Source organism: Chenopodium album, chromosome 12 (genome assembly GCF_948465745.1).
Source record: "Chenopodium album chromosome 12, dcCheAlbu1.1, whole genome shotgun sequence".
In the NCBI taxonomy this organism is placed as follows: domain Eukaryota; kingdom Viridiplantae; phylum Streptophyta; class Magnoliopsida; order Caryophyllales; family Amaranthaceae; genus Chenopodium; species Chenopodium album.
Window position 1 is genome coordinate 6,297,876 of NC_137845.1, and position 18,439 is coordinate 6,316,314.

Below are 18,439 nucleotides of genomic sequence, written 5' to 3' on the forward strand. Positions count from 1 at the left end.
ATTAATATTTAATAATAATAATATTAATAATAACATAATTAATATTTGATAATAATAATATTAATAATAATAATATAATTAATATTTAATAATATAAATATTATTAATTATAATTAATATTTAATAATAAAATTTAATGATTATAATAGTAGTAGTAGTAGTAGCAGTAGTAATAATAATAATTGTAGTAATAATAATAATAATAATAATAATAATAATAATAATAATAATAATAAAAATAATAATAATAATATAATAATAATAGTAATAATAATAATAATAATAATAATAATAATAATAATAATATTAGTAATTATAATAATATTAGTAATAATAATAATATTAATATTAATGAAATCTTTCTCTGCTCTGCTCGGCTCTGCTTTGCTCTGCTCTGCTTCAATCTGCTCTGCTCTGCTGAAATCTGTCTGCTCTGCTCTGCTCTGCTGAAATCTGCTCTACTCTGCCCAGAAGCTCAAAAGAACAGGGCCTAATTGAGCTTTCAATTTGCTAGCTAATTGAAGAGTGAATCCAAGGCAGTTAATTTACATTCAATAATATATCACCGGTGAAAATAGGAATAGAAGTGACGTCTGAGCTATGACATATTACGTCTAGTTATTATTTATAGCCTTCAAAATCATTGGCTTTGCATTTGTAAAATAAAACTCCGTACGTATTACTTAAACAGACTCATTTTTTCACGAGTTGGTTATAAATGATTAAATCAATTAGCAATTGGATATAATAAATCACATTTTTAGTTAGCAATTTTTTTTTTTTTTGACATGATTTAGTTAGCAATTTTAAAATAAATAAACATAAATTTTAATAAATAGTTTGCAACTACAATAACATATTTCTACCATAGTATTCCTTACTCCACAGTCCATACCATTTTTGATTCTATGCAATTAACCGAATTTAAGCTTATTAACTTAGTGACGTTGCCAAAATGGATTGTTATTGAACATTGTACCAAACAACACAAACAAAAAACTTTTAACAAATGTTCTTATTAATTTTTATTTTTTTTTGACAAATGCTCATGTTAAATACATTTATATTGAACACCATAATGGGTAATTATTTGAATTTTTTATTTATTTAAAATGAACTTATTATACCAGACTAACCTTAATTTTACTCTATGTTTACACTAATTGAACTTGGTCATATGTAATTAGACTTATATAGTTATACTTGGTGGTGTGTATGATATGTAGGGAGATTAAAAAATCGATTTGGAAATCTTAAACATACTTTTAAGGTGTTTTGTTTAATAATTTCGTATACATAAAATACAATATCGACGTCCATGAGCTAATACTAATGGCTTAAAGACTAAAACTTAAGGGAAAAAAATAATTGTAGTGTTTGTTTGGCATCGCTATGATTTTCTGTTTTCTGTTTTTTGGTTTTTTATTTTTCAAACTCATATGATATACATCATATAATGAGACAAAATTAGATGAACTTATTAAAATCATGATAATTTTAAAAACTGACAAAAAAAAAAGTAAAACTACCTTATTTTCTGTTTTTAGTTTTTTATTTAAAAAAAAAAAAAATAAAAACTGAAAACAAAAAACAAAAAACAATGCCAAATAAACCTTAACTTTCAATTTCTAAAACGCGCTAAAGTAATCAAAATCCATAAACCATAAACCATAAACCCATCAAAATTCCAATTGCAATAGTCTCTTTTTCGCGCTTAAACCCCAATTTCTAGGGTTTTGTTTCAGCGTCGAAAAATCTGTAAATTTATCAATCCACATTCAATTAGCTCATGGACGTCGATATGGAGACTTCTCCGAACTACTTTGATCCCCATGACCTTAGCATCAGGGAGCAATTTCGTCGATACGGGTATTCTTCTGTTCAATTTATTTTCTGTATTTTTTTTTTAGTGTTAAAATTGCTTCTCATTGTCGAATTTTACATTGATTTTTTGCATTTGCGGCTTTACATTTAGTGATTATATGTGAATGATTAATTTAGTAATTGTTGGACCATAAAGTTTGCTTCTTTAGATTTTCAAGCAAGTTATAGTGGCATTTATTTTACCAGGTTTTTGATTTTACATTTAGTTTGTATTAGCAGTCTAGCTATAGTGAGGTTTTGTTGGATTGAGTTGGGATGATTTCATTTGGGAAAATAGAGCTATTTTCAGTGATAAGTGGTTTTGTTTGATAGCCCAAATTGATGAATTGGAGATTAATTAGGTTAGCAGAAGAAGCAGTGAAGTGTGAAGTTGTAGCGTAGGTGTTTTCGCTGTTAAGTGAAGTGGAATGAGAGAGGAGGAAAGGGAAAGATAAATTTAAAGGAAGGTGAAAAAATAAAAAATGGGTAGCATTATCGATGTAGACCTCTTTGGGAACTTTATATCTTTAGATTGTAGTTTCAGAATTTTGGTTTAACTCCCATATGTTTGCACTTTGCACACCCTTCTCAGAATCCGAGGCACCTTGGAAAAAATGGAAAGGGGAGGGGTGGGAATTGGGGGGTTGGGTGTGGGGAATAGGATGATCGAAAGTGTGTTGAGGGACAATCTTTAGACTACAGAGGTGCTCAATCTTTGCGAGGCTGAAGTGAAAATTACAAATCTCAAATGGGGATGCTCTGCCTTTGATATTCTTTCCTCACCCCTCTTCACTCCCTCTCTGTCTTTCTGTGGATGTGTTAGTTCAAGTCCTAGAATTATGAGTTGGAACTTGGAAGGAGTTAAGTTTATAACCAGACGAATTTTTCTTCTGTTATGGGTAATTGGTTATATTGACTGCAATAGTTACACTAAGTTGTATTTAAGTGCAGGAAGAGGCCAAGCACTTCTCCGCTTCAAGATAGTCCTGCTTCCAAACTTGGTGAAGGTAGAATGTCTAATACTGCATTGTACCTTGAAGATATCAAACACGAGGTTGACAGCTTGGGTTATCGAGAAGGGACACCTTCCAGGACACATTCAGCCTACAAAAGAAGATCCCCTGATAGTCAAATAATACCAGAGTTTTGTGGTGCCGTTGATTCTTCTCATCGGGCAGGGAGTCATTCATTAAAAGCATGCAAGATTGAGGAGGATATGCAGGATTGCGGCGAATCAACATTTTCTTTATTTGCATCTCTTCTAGATTCTGCCGGCCAAGGTTCAATATAGAACCCTCTTGAAGATATTCAGTTGTGACTGTACATCTAGCTGAATTAATTGTGTAACTTATGAAAATTTGTCTGTGGCAGGGCTTATATCTATTCCCGATCTAATTCTTCAGTTTGAAAAATCTTGCCGCGATGTTTCTGAATCTATAAGGTACTTTTGTTTTATGGTTTTCACATACATCATGTACAGTCTGTTGCTTAATGTTACAATGTACTTTAATAACTTAGTAATTACCACGTATACCAATCCTTTTTACTGTGTTGATTTGGTATGAAAGTTTGTCTTTGTAAAACTTTCCTTCCTTGTCACTCTCTTTACGCCACTCTTATAAAGTATTAGTGTTATAATCTGTTTTCTTGTGGTTACATCTTTGTACATTACAGATTCCTGTTATCATATCACCATTGCGAAACATGTGCATTATTTATGGGAAGGTAGTATGATGGAGTTGACATGTTTCTTTTATCACGTGTGCCTATGCATATATTCAATTGTAAATATCTCTAATTATCAATAAGTAAAAATTATATAGGTTGATAGTTTGAAAAAACACATCGAGAGAAATCTAACAAGATCCCACATGACTATTGTTATGAAATTGTAAGTGATCGATTAATTTAGGTATTGTGTTTGATTTGTACGAAACATAGACAACAATGTATAAAACATAAAGTTGAGAATTAAAAGTGGAAAAGATGAACACACTGCTATAAGCGTTTTGATCAACATGACCTCCTCCCCTCCCTTTCCCTCTCATACACTTTTGTGCGTTCCTATTTTGACTGTTCTCTCAATTTTTCTCTAGGTATGGTTCTAGTGAGAGGCATCGAATTGTAGAAGACAGATTAATGCGACAAAAGGCTCAGTTATTGCTTGATGAAGCTGCTTCCTGGTCACTTCTTTGGTATATCTATGGAAAAGGTAATTAACTTTCTAGTTTTTCAATGTTGTTGTGCCAAATTGGAACTTATCAAGCCTTTATTTGCAATCCTGGATCACAAGTCCTCTAACACACCTATTTTTCCTCATGCATCCCATATACTCAGTTTTTATTGGCTTGAACATGAAATAGTTATTCCTATATCACTTGTGAAAAGTGATGCTTGTTTAAGTCTTGAAAGTTTTTTTTTTAGAAATTTGAAGCCAATACAAACCTCCAAAATCTATCTTGCCCTGCCTATTTAGGGATGCCCTTCATTGTTTTGGAATGTGTTTGTGAACTGGCAAAATTAAAAAAAAAAAACTACAAAGAAAAGAAATCTGGTAAGTATTTTTTTTTAGCATTGGTTCCTTTCGCCTAAGTGCTCATTTTTAGTGGAACGCACAATTTACTTGTTGGAACTGTGTAGAATTTTTGGCTAGTTATCGATTTGATCAGGTCACTTTTGCAGTTGTTTCTGATTCTAAACCAGTAATTTTTTTTTTTCTAATATTCACAGGAAGCGAGGAAGTTCCTGAAGATCTTTTTCTGGTAATCTTTTCTTTTATTTTAACGTTCGAGGTTTGGTGTGCCTGTTTTATGTTTATTGAGCTCATTACGTATGGAGGATATGTTAACTCACTGACATGCACTCCATTTATCAGTCCCCAACCACTTCGCATCTGGAAGCTTGCCAGTTTGTTGTTTCGGATCTCACAGCCCAATTGTGCCTTCGAATTGTTCTGTGGCTAGAAGATCTAGCGTCCAAAGCTCTTGAATTAGAAAGCAAGGTGGTTTAAATTGTTGTTCTGCTATATCTCATATTTGATTGCCATTTTTATTGACTGATACTATGGATAATTTCAATGGAATATGTTAGTTATCTAAATTAAAAACTTCGTCTTTCTATTAGAAATGTTAGTCAGAATTTGTTAGTTATCTAAATGAAACATCAAATTCTGCCTGTTTCATGAAATTTTGCTTCTCATCCCAATATAGCAGTTGTGGGGCCAGCTTCAAAAGTTGTGTTAATTGATTGCTTTTCGGCATCACTTATGTTACTTCGACTTTTTTTATGAATCTTAAGTACTCATGGTGGGCATTCAGCACACTATTCCTTAGGCCCCGTTCACTTCACCTTATTTTTGCTGAACTGAAATTATTTTTACTGAATTGAAATTATTTTTACTGAACTGAAATTAATTTTACTGAACTAAAATTGTTTTTGCTGAGTATTATATTTTTAAGGTGAAGTGAATGAGGCCTTACTCATGTTTTCAAAAAAAAAAATAAAAAAATAGGGCCTTACTCGAATCATTGATATTTACCCAGATTCCTCTAATGGTACTTTTTGAGGGATCTCTCGTATCCAGGCAGCATTGATATTAGACTTGTTGTGTGTAATATATGCTTGTTGTATTGATTGATTATCAATTTATAAGAGTTGCAAACCTCGCATGCTCTTCTTAGCTAGGCACTTTTATTTGTGAGAGAAACTCTCTGATTTTGCAGGTGCGTGGATCTCATGTTGGTACATATCTCCCTAGCTCTGGCATTTGGCATAATACTCAACGATATCTTAAAAAGAATGAAAAAAATCTGAAGACAGTTAAGCACTTGGATTTTGATGCTCCAACACGAGAAAATGCACAGCCATTGCCTGATGATAGAGTATGTTTCTGGAATCTTCTATCTTGATTTCAAAATTTCTAAATCTTATTTGGTCTGTGTATGTGTAATTCAAAGCACATAGTTTAGTTCTCAATTATTTTTATGCTATGCCTTATCACCTCCTTTTTGATTTGCTTCTCGATGTCTCTTCTGTTTATACTACCTGTGTTTCCATTTGATCTTAACATAAATTATTTGTACTAATAATAAGAAACGGTGAGTTTGTGGGTAAGAAAAAGGTGGTTAAAGATAGAGCATGTAAGAAGTTTGTGTTCGTGTGTGTGTGTGTGTGTGGGGGGGGGGGGGGGGGTTAAGAAAAAGGTTAAAATAAGAAAAAGTGGTTGGAAAGGTGAAATATTCTAGGTGTTTGGGCTGCGTGAAGTGGATCAAGTTTACCAGGTTTCAGTGTAGTTGTGGAGATTTGTGTTATGCGAAGGCTGTAGGGTATTCAAATCTGTTTTGTGATGGTGTAATTTTGCAGCATCATCTTTGTTGCTCATTTTCTTCTTGATATGTACCCTCCTTTTTACTTATTAGTTTTATTATTTATATATAAATTGTAAGCCTTTTTTTCTTCTTCTCTTTCTTTCCTTGTAATTCTCCTTGAGTTTCCTTTTATTTATTTTGTTAATTTTTTTTTTTGATGATTGAATCTTGTCGTTGATTAATTTGATAAATAGACTTTTTTTTTTTCTTTTTCAAAAATTCTGCAGTTTTTCTTGCTTGATGGATAGATTGGCCAATTGGGCATGTTGATTGTTTTCTTCCTATGAATCTAAACTAGCTATATGATTGATTTGATTAAACTTAATCAAAACCAATAAAATCCAAAGTCTAACTGAACTAGATTTTATTATATAAGTTTTTTCGGGAAACCATTTTTTTTTTTTAAAAAAGCATAAAGTTATAGTCGGTCTACAACCGGACCGGAATATATCTATCCATTCCCCAATCCCAGAAGCTCTGGGTTTTTGATTCCAGTCCATTCCGATTTCAGTTTTGGTCTGGTTCGGTTTTGGACTAGCGTACAATCCTTCCTCTATATATGCGTAGTTGTTTCAGATTTTTTTAACGTACTTATCTCAGCTGTCTGTACATTTGTAAAAATGATGACTAGTTTATTTTGAACAGAAACAAGATGAATCTCTTTTAGAAGATGTTTGGCTTCTGCTACGTGCCGGAAGATTGGAAGAAGCATGTGACCTCTGCAGATCTGCTGGACAGGTATGTATCTATTTGAAAAAAGACCCTCTCTCTTTGATTGAACCGTTTTCTGAATTAAGTTTCATACATAGCCATGGAGGGCTGCAAGTTTATGTCCATTTGGAGGATCCGACCTAGTCCCATCTGTTGAAGCACTATCAAAAAATGGTAAAAACAGAATCCTACAAGCAATTGAGCTGGAAAGTGGAATTGGTCGTCAATGGCGCCTTTGGAAATGGGCTTGTTACTCTGCCTCAGAGGTATGAGAATTGTAAATCATTTGGTTGGTTTGATTGTTGTTCGGTATAACGTTTTCTGTTAATTTTTAGGCGTAGAAGTCCAATCTTCTTCATATCTATTGGTGGTATTGATTCTTTTTTATCTATGTTTGGTTCATATTCAAGAGAATCGCTGAGCAGGGTGGTGGAAAGTATGAAGCAGCGGTATATGCAGCTCAATGTAGCAACTTAAAGCGAATGTTTCCGATATGCATGGACTGGGAGGTAAATACATCTGTAGTTACCTTTTCATTAAAAAAATTGTTTGCTTGTTCATCGCATTTCCCTTGATCATCCAAGCATGCCTTGAAATGCTGCAGACATGTTCAGAGCTAGAGCCAACTTTTGTTGTTGGTTGGCCTGGTGACTGTTGATTCACTCTAGGTTGTGCTTTTCTAGTGGTAGGATGTGGGTTGATAGTGGTCTTGTTTTGTGTGTTGTCACCGTAGTGGCTCAAGCCTGGGGCGATTGTTGAGGATTTTGTTTTATTAAAGGGGGTGGGGGTGGATAGGATCTTCCCTGAAAATAGAATTTGGTACCCTTGAAGGGGTGTGGGGTTTGATTCAGGTAGATCAGGATCAGGGAGGCAGGGCCATGAGGCTGATAACTTGTGAGTATGAATATTTGGCGTTTTATTTTTCTCAAATCTGAAAATTACCTGTTGGCTGCAATCACAAAAATAGCCTGCAACTTATGGATTTATAACAGTCTGGGGCATTAAAGATTAATAAGAATATTATTGTTGCTGTAATACAATTTTTCACAGAAATGATTAAATCTCTTGGGTCAATGTGATTTCAATGGAATATTCTGCACGAGTTATTAATAGCAAATATCAGTTGACATATTTTGCTAGAAAACTCAGGGATCTTCATCTCAACTGTGATGTGACCACCTCATGTTATTCTTACTACCATCTTTATTCTTTTTGTTACCTTCTTTTTTAATTTTCCCGTTCAATGTGGGGCTGTGGGAATAGAGGAGGTTAGAGTTCTGACTTCCGATTGAATCTGTGAACCTTTTCTCAGTCGTTTGGCTTGAGGATGAGGTATAATTCGCTGTAGCCTGTAAGGCTCATTGTTTATATACTACTGATAATATTTTACTTTCCATACATCTAATTGGCTTTTTTCTTTCTCCCTTAAACTGTAGTCTGATGCTTGCTATTTTTCCAGTCAGCATGTTGGGCAATGGCCAAGTCATGGCTTGATGTCCAGATGGACATGGAGTTGGCCCGTTTGCAGCCTGGAAGAATGGAACTCTTAAAAAATTGTGAAGAGGCTAATGGTGCAAGTCCTGGTCAAAGAGTTAGCAGTTCTGGATCTTTTGGAAGGCCAGAGAACTGGCCTCTACAAATTCTGAACCAGCAACCACGCCATCTTTCTTCTCTTATTCAAAAACTTCATTCCAGGTATCACAGGAAGTTATTGCTGTATCTCTATTCTATTTTTCTGATTTCAGAAATTTATCATGTTCCCTATGTGATGCAGTGACATGGTACATGAAGCTGTTACTCGTGGATGCAAGGAGCAGCATCGCCAGATTGAGGCAAGCATTTCATTAGAACATTTTGATGTCCTTTTGGTTGGATAAATCTAAATAATTGTACACATTTCATAATGTTTTTAGTTTTTGTATGATTTGTCATAGCTCATAGGTAAAGTCCTGTAATGTATATATCTGGACTCCTTAGACCTTTTTTTACAGTGGATTTATTGCTTTGCTGATGTGTCTGCGTAAAATATTCTCTTAATCTATTATAGCAATTGGTTAAGTGATTATTGCCAGCCACCGGCAAGTTGCTGTACGTAGTCTGGTAACTCCTAGCTTAGAAGAAGGGAAGTCTGCTTTTCCTAATGAAAGATAAAACTGATTGTGTGTGGTTTTGTTTGTGCTTTCTCGTTTTTTCCATGTTTTGAAACAAAGATGTGTACCTTTTATTATGCCCCCAACTCATAAAGTCCCTAGAGAAGGAAAGAAGAAAACAATTCTTTTGCACTGTTGGTATTCTTATATTCACTATAGTTTTGGGTGTAAAGGAACTTGGAATAAAATGTAATAAAATTTTTTAACAGTAGAATCACATTTAAATATCTCATCTCCTCAAATACATTATATGTAATTTTTGCTGGTTGGATTAAATCTTAGATTGTTTTTACTGCTTAGTTCTCAACCAACATCTAATCATCTTCAGTCTTCGGACAAAAGAAGAGGATCATTTTTTTTTCGAGCTCTAGTAATTTAGTCATTCCTTGTTTTGTCCCACTTTGATTTTTGTTATTAACTATTTGGTGTCAAACTTACCCCCCCCCCCCCCCCCCCCCCTCCTTCCCCTAATCCTCTTAAGTAGATCTTAGCAAGTTAGTACAAAAAGATAATGATAACATGGTACAATCCAAAGTTGGTTCTTGATGATTAACCAAATAAATAAATATAGTACATCTGAACACAATAGTGTGATGGAGGGATTACATGATGCTTGTGCAGTTGTGCAATACTTCGTTGAAGCAAAATACCATTATTCGTAGTGGTGATTAGTTGAGCTATTTTAATGTGTAGTTGAATAGCTATGGGAATTTGAAGGAAGAAGGAAAAGTGTATTTGCATAGTGATGGGAATGTGGGAGCAAAAAGGAAAATAAATAGAATATTATAAGCAAGTTACATATGGCAATCAGAAAGTTGCTGCAGTGAGGGTAAGGACTGTATGCTCTGTAAATTGTCAGCTATAAGAAATTGGTTTTCGCCTTCTGTTGGTGGCTTTCTGAGTTTCTATACCATACTTTTTTATTTTCCTCGATTGTTGCTTTAAGTTGAATATTGCCTCTTGTTACAGTTGCAATTATCTTTGCCTTAAATTTGAATTTTTTTTTTTCCTTCCTGAAAAACAGATGAATCTTATGTCTGGAGATATACCACACCTACTGGACCTTGTATGGTCCTGGATATCACCTTCAGATGATGATCAAAATGCCTTCAGGTATAAGAAGTGTTGTTTATAGCTGTATGCGAATTTTTATTATGATTTTGTTTCTATTTTGATTAGCTTGGATTCCCACTTTCCCAGAATATAAGCCTTTTTTTTTACTAGTGTCTTTTTAAAAAATACCCCTGTGATGTGGAGTAATGAGAAGAGATTTAAAAAGTAAATCGGTATTGGCATAGACAGTATTGTGTCATTCACGGGCCAATTGAAGGAACTTTTTGTCCCAAGATTTTCGTTTTACATTTTAGTTCATTGGCAAAATTATTAAAAACTAAGGGATTAAGCCATTAAGGCTTTGATTGTTGTTGTTATTGGCAAAATTATCAAAAATTTGAAGTCCTTGGATAAAATTTTGGATCATGCTTGGCCTGTTTATGGGGCTTAAATGCTTGTATTGCTTGTTAATTTACATATAGCATTATGGATTTCTTCATGCTAATCATGCTAATTTAGCATACATATTGCTTCTCAAATAATGTATTATTTTCTTATTACATTGATAACAAACATAAATTTGGTTTGGTATTTTTTGTGTGGCTTGACTCGATGTACTTCAGGCCTCATGGAGATCCACATATGATTCGTTTTGGAGCTCATCTAGTATTGGTGCTTAGATTTTTGCTTGGAGATGAAGTGAAGGATGTGTTCAAGGAGAAAATAATGAACGTTGGTGATCTCATTCTTCACATGTAAGTGCAAATTTATTTGGTATTCTTATATATTCATGATTTTTAATAGACAATTATAATCGCAAAATTATCTTATTTTGAACAACTTGCCTTTGGCGTTATGTAATGATTTCTATTAGAGACACCAAATGCTTAGAATGCTCAATGAATTGTATGGGCTGATGAATGATCACCTAGTCGAATCTATACTGCTAGTAATTTATGTAATTATGACTTGTTAGGAAATTGAATTTTATGTCTAGGTTCTGTTTTCCTTGACGAATAGCATTATATGTTAAGGCTTAAAACCTTCTTAAGTTTATAAAAATAAATCACTATCCACATAGTTCCATCTTGAGCTCTCTAGATTTCTTTAGTTTTGCCTACATATGATGACTTTAAATGTAATACTGTGCAGTAGTTTTCATTTTAAACTGCAAAAACAAAATACATTGGTAGATATTTTTCAAACACTAAGGAAAAAATAAAATATGTCAACGTGTAGTATGCCATTTAACTGTTCTGTGAACACTCAAGCTGTATTCCAAAATAATCCATTAACTTGCCAATTGCACACAAAGGACACCTGCTTTCCTTTGTTAATAGACTGTTTTTTTCTTTTTAGAACAGTAAACCTTAGTTGTAATTACTCTGCAGCTATGTAATGTACCTATTTTCGCAACAACATGAGGAACTAGTTGGAATATATGCTTCATACCTTGCACGCCATCGTTGCATTGACCTCTTTGTGCACATGATGGAGCTACGACTGAATGCTAGGTAACTTTCCTGTTCATCTTTTGAATATTATCCTCTTTTGTTCTGTTAAACATCTATATATCATTGTTTTTTCTGACGTAACTTTGTTATTAGTGTACATGTTAAGTACAAATTATTTGTATCTGCTATGGAGTATCTGCCATTTTCTCCTGGAGATGAATTAAAAGGCAGCTTTGAAGAGATCATTGGGAGGTAACAGCTTTTCATTCTTCTGTAGTCTGGAAGCTTGTCTGTCTTACAAGTATCCAACTTATCAATCTACTAAATTATGTTTCAACAGTGTATTGTCAAGATCTCGGGAAATCAAAGTTAGCAAGTATGATAACTCTGCAGATGTTGCAGAACAACATCGGCTACAATCACTTGATAAAGCTATGACAATACAATGGCTTTGTTTCACTCCTCCATCTACAGTTGATGATGTTGAAACTGTTGGTGCCAGGCTTCTTCTACGAGCACTTATGCATAGGTACTTTGTGTAATTAGTTTTAGCATACTATAAAATGCGATCTCTTTTTGTATATAATGAACTACATGATAATTTATTGCTGTATCTCTCCTCCTTTTATGTGGTGGTGATGATGGAGTTAAAAAAATTTCTTGCTATGCATTGCTTGGGTCCTTGCGCAGTGTATTATTAGTCCTGTACCCAAGCCAAACTCGAATCTTACCGTTGAGGAAAATGCTTTCGCTGGTTTTTTGGGTTAGATTGCATTTTTAAATTCAAGATCTTTGCAACTAATTCAAAAAATGAATCAACATTATGTTATAACAAATCTAGGAAAGTTGTCAAAGCTTTGCATTTTAAAGAACTGAACAAGATTATTTTTCTACTTAAATTATAAGTTATGAGGGAACATTAAAGTCTGCTATGTTTCACTTGCAGTTACTAGTAATTTAGTATTATGTACACTATAAGTATTAGTATTATATACACGATATAAATCTGAGTAGATAGAGAAGCCAATGCAACTTTAGGGTTGGGATATCTTGTAGCTTGGGTATGATAGTCTGCCCGAGGCATGTGTAAAGCTGATACAAGCCATCCAATTGTTCTCCAAGAAGGGAACTGATTGGCTATACACTTTTCTCTGAACTCTGAATATGATTTTTCTGAGATGAATTCGTTTGCATCTCAACTATTGTTGTGCTCTAATTGTAAATTTGTAACAAGCTGTGTTTGATTCTTTGCTAATCAATTTTCATTACTTCAATATGAAAATCTAAAAGGACTAAAACAATAAACCGTTGATTGAGATCTTCTATTCCTTGTTGTTTTTTTGGTGCTGGCTTGTTGAAGAATCTTTCTTTCTACAGTAATATACTCTTCAGAGAATTTGCTTTGATATCCATGTGGAGGGTGCCAGCAATGCCCTTAGGTGCTCATAAACTGCTTAGTTTTCTTGCTGAACCCTTGAAGCAACCCACTGAAAATCTTCTAGCTTTTGAGGATCATGATGTATCTGACTACCTGAAGGAGTTCAGAGATTGGGTATGCATTATTGAAATGTTGTTCAATTTACTTACTTGTACTCCCTCCGTGTTTAAATAAATGAAACGTTTTCCTTTTCCAGCCTTGTTTAAATAAATGAAACGTTTCCTTTTTTAGTAATTTTTCTCTATATTTTAGTAGTATTCTCTCTATCTTTTAATAACTCTAGTAACTAATGGTCCCCACAAAACCCCTTACTCTCTTCTCTTTCCTCAAACTTACACCCCACTATCTATTATTTTAATAAATTCAACTAACTTTCTTAAAACTCCGTGAAAGTCAAAACATTTCATTTATTTAAACACGGAAGAAGTATGTTTGTTCTATTTTTGACCTCCTAGTATGTCTTATTTAGATTGCAATTCTCTATTAGTGACAAAGTTTATCCTGAATCAGAGTGAGTACTACTCCTGTGATGCAACATATCGCAACTGGTTACAATATGAACTGGAGAATGCAGAGGTTCCTCCCAGTGAGCTATCTGTGGAAGAAAAACAGAAAGTGAATTCAGCAGCAAAAGAAGCACTTGGCTCTTCGTTGTTACTCCTACTGAGTGAGTTTTTATTTTTTATTTTTATTTATTTTTTATAATAAAATAAGAAATTGAGGTTGTAGTTCAGTGGAGGGACACCCCTCTAGAAGCATAGGAAATTACCATTCTCTCTTGCAACTTGCTTTTACGTAACTTGCTGTTTCCTTTTTGTTGTCCTGCCACAGGAAATGAAAATCCATGGTTGATTCCAGGCGAAGATCAAATTTATGACACAACAGAACCTGTAGTCCTTGAATTGCAAGCCACAGCGATATTATGTTTGCCTTCTGGTGAATGCATGTGTCCAGATGCCACCCTATGTGCCACATTAATGAGTGCCCTCTACTCTTCGGTGACCGAGGAAGTTGTATCAAATCGACAATTAACGGTAAACCCTTTTTATTTGGGAAATGTTGGCAAAAAAGAATTCCAAAGTTTGACTGTTTTGCACAGAAATTTATCCCGTGGTGAGAATTTACATCTAATGATCCATGCTTTTTAGGTTATAGAAGAAAGCAATCCCACAATCGCTTATATAACACTTTGATTACACCTGGTATTGGTTCGTTTCATGTATAGGTTTGTTGAATGAAGTAGTTTGAACTATCATTAGATAAAATTGAAGTGTTTGGGGTGGAATTCACTTAATGTGAGATTATCTTGTACACATACAGGCTACAGGAAAAATTCAGAAGAGCTGGTGCAAAATTTGTAGTCGAGATTATTTTCTACACACCACTCATACTTTAATATAATGTCCAATTTTTCCATAATTCATTTTTTTGTGAATGAGTAAGTCTTGAAACATTTCAGTTTATGGTGATCAGAGAGGGTCGTTTGCAAACCTTTTAAAATCTTTACATTTATCATCCAATTCATTGGCTGGTCTATTTTATTTTATTTTCTTTCACATGTTTCCTGAAATTATGTTGTATTCCCTCTGTATTTTTGTAGGTTACACTTTCCATTTTCATTGTTTATTTCAAACCCCGCATGCTATACTTTTATTCGTTTTCTTACACAAAACCTCTCTTGTTTCACTTTCTTTCCTACATTTCTTACACAAATACCATAAATACACTCAGAGGGATTGGGATCTGGTGATGTGACTTGTGAGCAACCTTTTGTCTTATAAACAATAATGACTGCTATAAGAAATTTTAAATCTAGAACGCTAGCATTAACTTTTAATTAGTCGCTTTCTTCTCCATGTGCAAGATTTTACTTACATGTCTATCGATTATGATCACAGTATCTTTGTGAAGCTTTTCTGATTGTGAAGAATTCTAAACAGAATTATACATATTGTATTTTGCACTTGTCTAGAATTCTTAAATATTTTATATTTCCAGGTCGATGTTAAGGTTTCGCCTAAGAATAATTTCTGTGTTGAGGTTATCCTCCGCTGCTTAGCAGTGGTAGGTGATGGATTAGGGCCTCATGAACTGAATGATGGTGGTATCCTTGCCAGTGTAATGGCAGCGGGTTTTAAAGGTAAAAAAATTTCAACATCAAGACTTTGATGATTATGCACTTTTTTTTTCCAATGATTCTAAAGAGTTTGGTAAGTGATTTGAAAAAATGAAGTTTACTGTAGGACTGTTGGTGCATATTCTCCTAGTATTGAATTGCTTTAATTAATTGCTAAATCATGCAAGTCAGTGTGCCTTTGTGTATTTTATAAAGCTTGCATATCTTGTAGTGCCAAGTAAATTGTTCATGGGTGTGGTAATTTTCTAATGTGGAATTCAAGAAAAATTACATTTTAAAATTCTTTGTCATGCTATTGTATCTGGGAAGCCTAAGCTACTTGAATTAGTGACTGTTCTTAGCAATTCTTTGTTCTTTCCTCTTGCGGAGTGTAAATTGAAAATGTTCATTTGTTATGATAATGATTTTAGGCAGTCTAGATTTCAAATTTATCTTGTAGGACATAGGATCATCCTGCATACATCACTGGTACTATATTGAGTGGGTGATGGCAAATCGTTATATCTGTCTACTTTTGGAAGCTTTCCTAACAATATGCACTTGATTTTTTTTTTTTTTAATTTTTTCTTCCAATCTTAAACTCATTTCTGAGAGCTTTATGAGTGGCCAGACATGACAATAAATAACATAGTTCCAAAGTGGAAGGCTGGGTTAATCATTTGGGAGTTCACTGCTATAATCATTTAACAGTGGATAGAGTTAAACCTTGGAGATACCTCAATTAATCACCTAATTTAGTGGGGTACTGTAGGCAGTAGCTTGTTTAAAATTTGATGCTGATCTTTAATCGAATATAATCTCGGGACTGTCGTAGTGGAGCAATATTGTCATATATATATTTGAGTACTTTGTACTGGGTTGCATAATTAGTGTTTTTCTTTTTAGGAAGCGTAACAGTTCTATTGCATGCTTGCTGTGCTGGTTTTGATGGGATAACTCGTATAAGGAGAGGAGATGATGTGTGTAATGCCTTGTTGATAAACGTTAGGTGCGTTTGGTACTTTGGTTAGCTGGAAATCCTTGCATGCTCTATGTCTAAAAATATTGAGTGACCTTTTGCGGTCGAGGACAATAATACTTTTTTCTGTCTACACTTTAAGTAAAAGTAAGATCATTAATCAATCGAAATAAGTTAGCTGCATCATTCTCTTTGCCCTGCTTTATTATATGAACCAAGGGATAAAAATATGCTGGTTATTGATAAAGTGGATATTATATAACGCAGGTGAACTTTCTCGATTTCAAGCTGGTGTCACAATGGAGATTTCACGATTGGATGCTTGGTATTCTAATGCTGAAGGATCCTTGATATACCCAGCTGCATACATAGTGCGTGGTCTCTGTCGTAGGTGTTGTCTTCCAGAATTAATTCTACGCTGCATGCAGGTAAGTGTGTTCTGGTAGCCATTCAAATTTTCTGTCATTTGCATTTGAATGGCTAATGTTCCTATTGTTTGTAATAAGTAGATTCTGAACTCCACTTGTAACTATGTTTGCAGGTGTCTGTTTCATTAGTGGAGTTGTTTGAGATTCCTGACAGGCATGATGAGTTGATTGAGCTTGTTGCTTGCCCAGAATCAGGATATCTTCATTTATTTAGTCAACAGCAACTGCAGGTACACTAATTACCCTAAAAAAATAACTCCTTAAATTATAAAGCTTACCTTTGTATGTTATACTTTTTGATTTTAGTTTATTGGTTATGACATTCATCTTGGTAGAAGATAATGGAGATCATTACTACATTTCTACAGCCATCATAAATATACTGGCTTCTCAGCTTATTAGTGATAGTCTTCTTTGATGCAACCAGTTTTAAGGTCGCTGCATTACTGTGTGAGCATCTTTTGAGTGGTTTCAAGTTCCATTTTAATTCATAGATTGACAGTAGTACCCAGATCAAGCACATACTTTTTTTGTTTATGTTTTTGTTTTTTTTTTTTTTATTTATGATCAAGCACATACCTACAGTCTTGTCATATAAGAGCTTTTGTTTGTGGGCAAAGGAACCATTTTGGTAGTCAATTTTTTATACTCTAATTGTCAGCTCAACTGGTTAAAGCTTGTGGATTGCTGTACTTGAAACCTTGGTTCAAAGTGTGTCCGCATAGATTATTTTGCTTGCTCTGTATAGTATATTTTCAAAGCACTTATCTGCAGATCTGACACCGCCCCCCCCCCCCCCCCCCCCCCCCCCCCAAAAAAAAAAAAAAAAAAAAAAACTCACACACGCACAAGGAACATTTTGTGAAGTTTGAACCTGTTTGAGGCTGTATTTGTAGACTTATTGACAACTGTTGTATATATCGGAGTATCATATATTCATGTTTAGGCGCTGCTCACTGAAGTCATCTTTATTTGTTCCAGGAATTTTTGTTGTTTGAGAGGGAGTATTCAGTATGCTTGATGGAGCTCCAGGAGGAAAGCTCTAGGAATACCCATGAAGAATTGTACTGATTTCAATTTTGCTATAATTTTTTTAGGAAATATTGATGTTTTGTATAACACCTTTTCTTTAATGATATTAATTCATTTGTTATTTTATGAAAATATTATCTACTTTGTATCTGTCTGTTTATAACCTGTAAATATTGAAATGTGAGTGTACAATCTGGAAACCTAAGTGAAAGAGCAAAAAGGCTTTAATTTAATTATGGGAGTAGAAATGCTCCCAAGCAACTTTTGAAATTTTTTTTTTTACATGCAAGTGTTTGTAAGAAATTTGTTCTTGCTTTTAAATTTTTTTTTTGCAATACTTTGATTATCACGCTTGAGTGCTTGACAATATGCAATTATAATCGATAATGTATTGCAAGTTTATATTGTGTAAATCTCAGGATCTCTTGAAACTGGGAGGGAAGCTTTAATTTAATTATCGCAAGTATAATTCAAAGCACTTCAATTATTTATTTATTTTTTTTATATGTGAATTTAATTCATCTAAATTACTTTTATAATAACAAGATAAAACTAGTTCGTAGTATTAGAATATAGATTACATGCTTCTTAAAATTTATTACTGTTACTCATACAGAGGGATAGATTATATTTCTTCACACAAAGAGAGGGGGGGGGGGGGGGGATAGGAAATAGATATACAAAGGGTGAAATGCTGTTTGCTGATAAGATATGCCTGAAAGATCAATGAGTTTCTTAACGTTGCTGAAAGAATGACTTTTAAGTTTGCAATAAGCTTGAGCAAATGCTATGGGATGAAACAAGTGATTGTGAAGTGAGATTGCAAAGACATTTTAGATGACATTTTA

General features: G+C 33.8%; 1 protein-coding gene across 1 annotated transcript; it reads left to right on the forward strand.

The window, feature by feature from the left end:
- Window positions 1–1,668: 1,668 nt before the first annotated feature.
- Window positions 1,669–17,712, forward strand: LOC145570159 (nuclear pore complex protein NUP107-like). The gene is made up of 24 exons (XM_081629172.1): window positions 1,669–1,869; window positions 2,815–3,143; window positions 3,235–3,304; window positions 3,960–4,075; window positions 4,594–4,625; window positions 4,739–4,864; window positions 5,586–5,744; window positions 6,876–6,968; window positions 7,040–7,207; window positions 7,352–7,450; window positions 8,401–8,636; window positions 8,716–8,773; window positions 10,116–10,204; window positions 10,768–10,899; window positions 11,536–11,658; window positions 11,752–11,850; window positions 11,939–12,127; window positions 12,976–13,150; window positions 13,547–13,703; window positions 13,868–14,070; window positions 15,035–15,176; window positions 16,399–16,559; window positions 16,673–16,789; window positions 17,541–17,712. Exons 1-24 carry the CDS (start codon window positions 1,790–1,792, stop codon window positions 17,628–17,630), a joined length of 3,243 nt encoding a protein of 1,080 aa, XP_081485298.1. The 5' UTR covers window positions 1,669–1,789; the 3' UTR covers window positions 17,631–17,712.
- The last annotated feature ends 727 nt before the right edge of the window (window positions 17,713–18,439 follow it).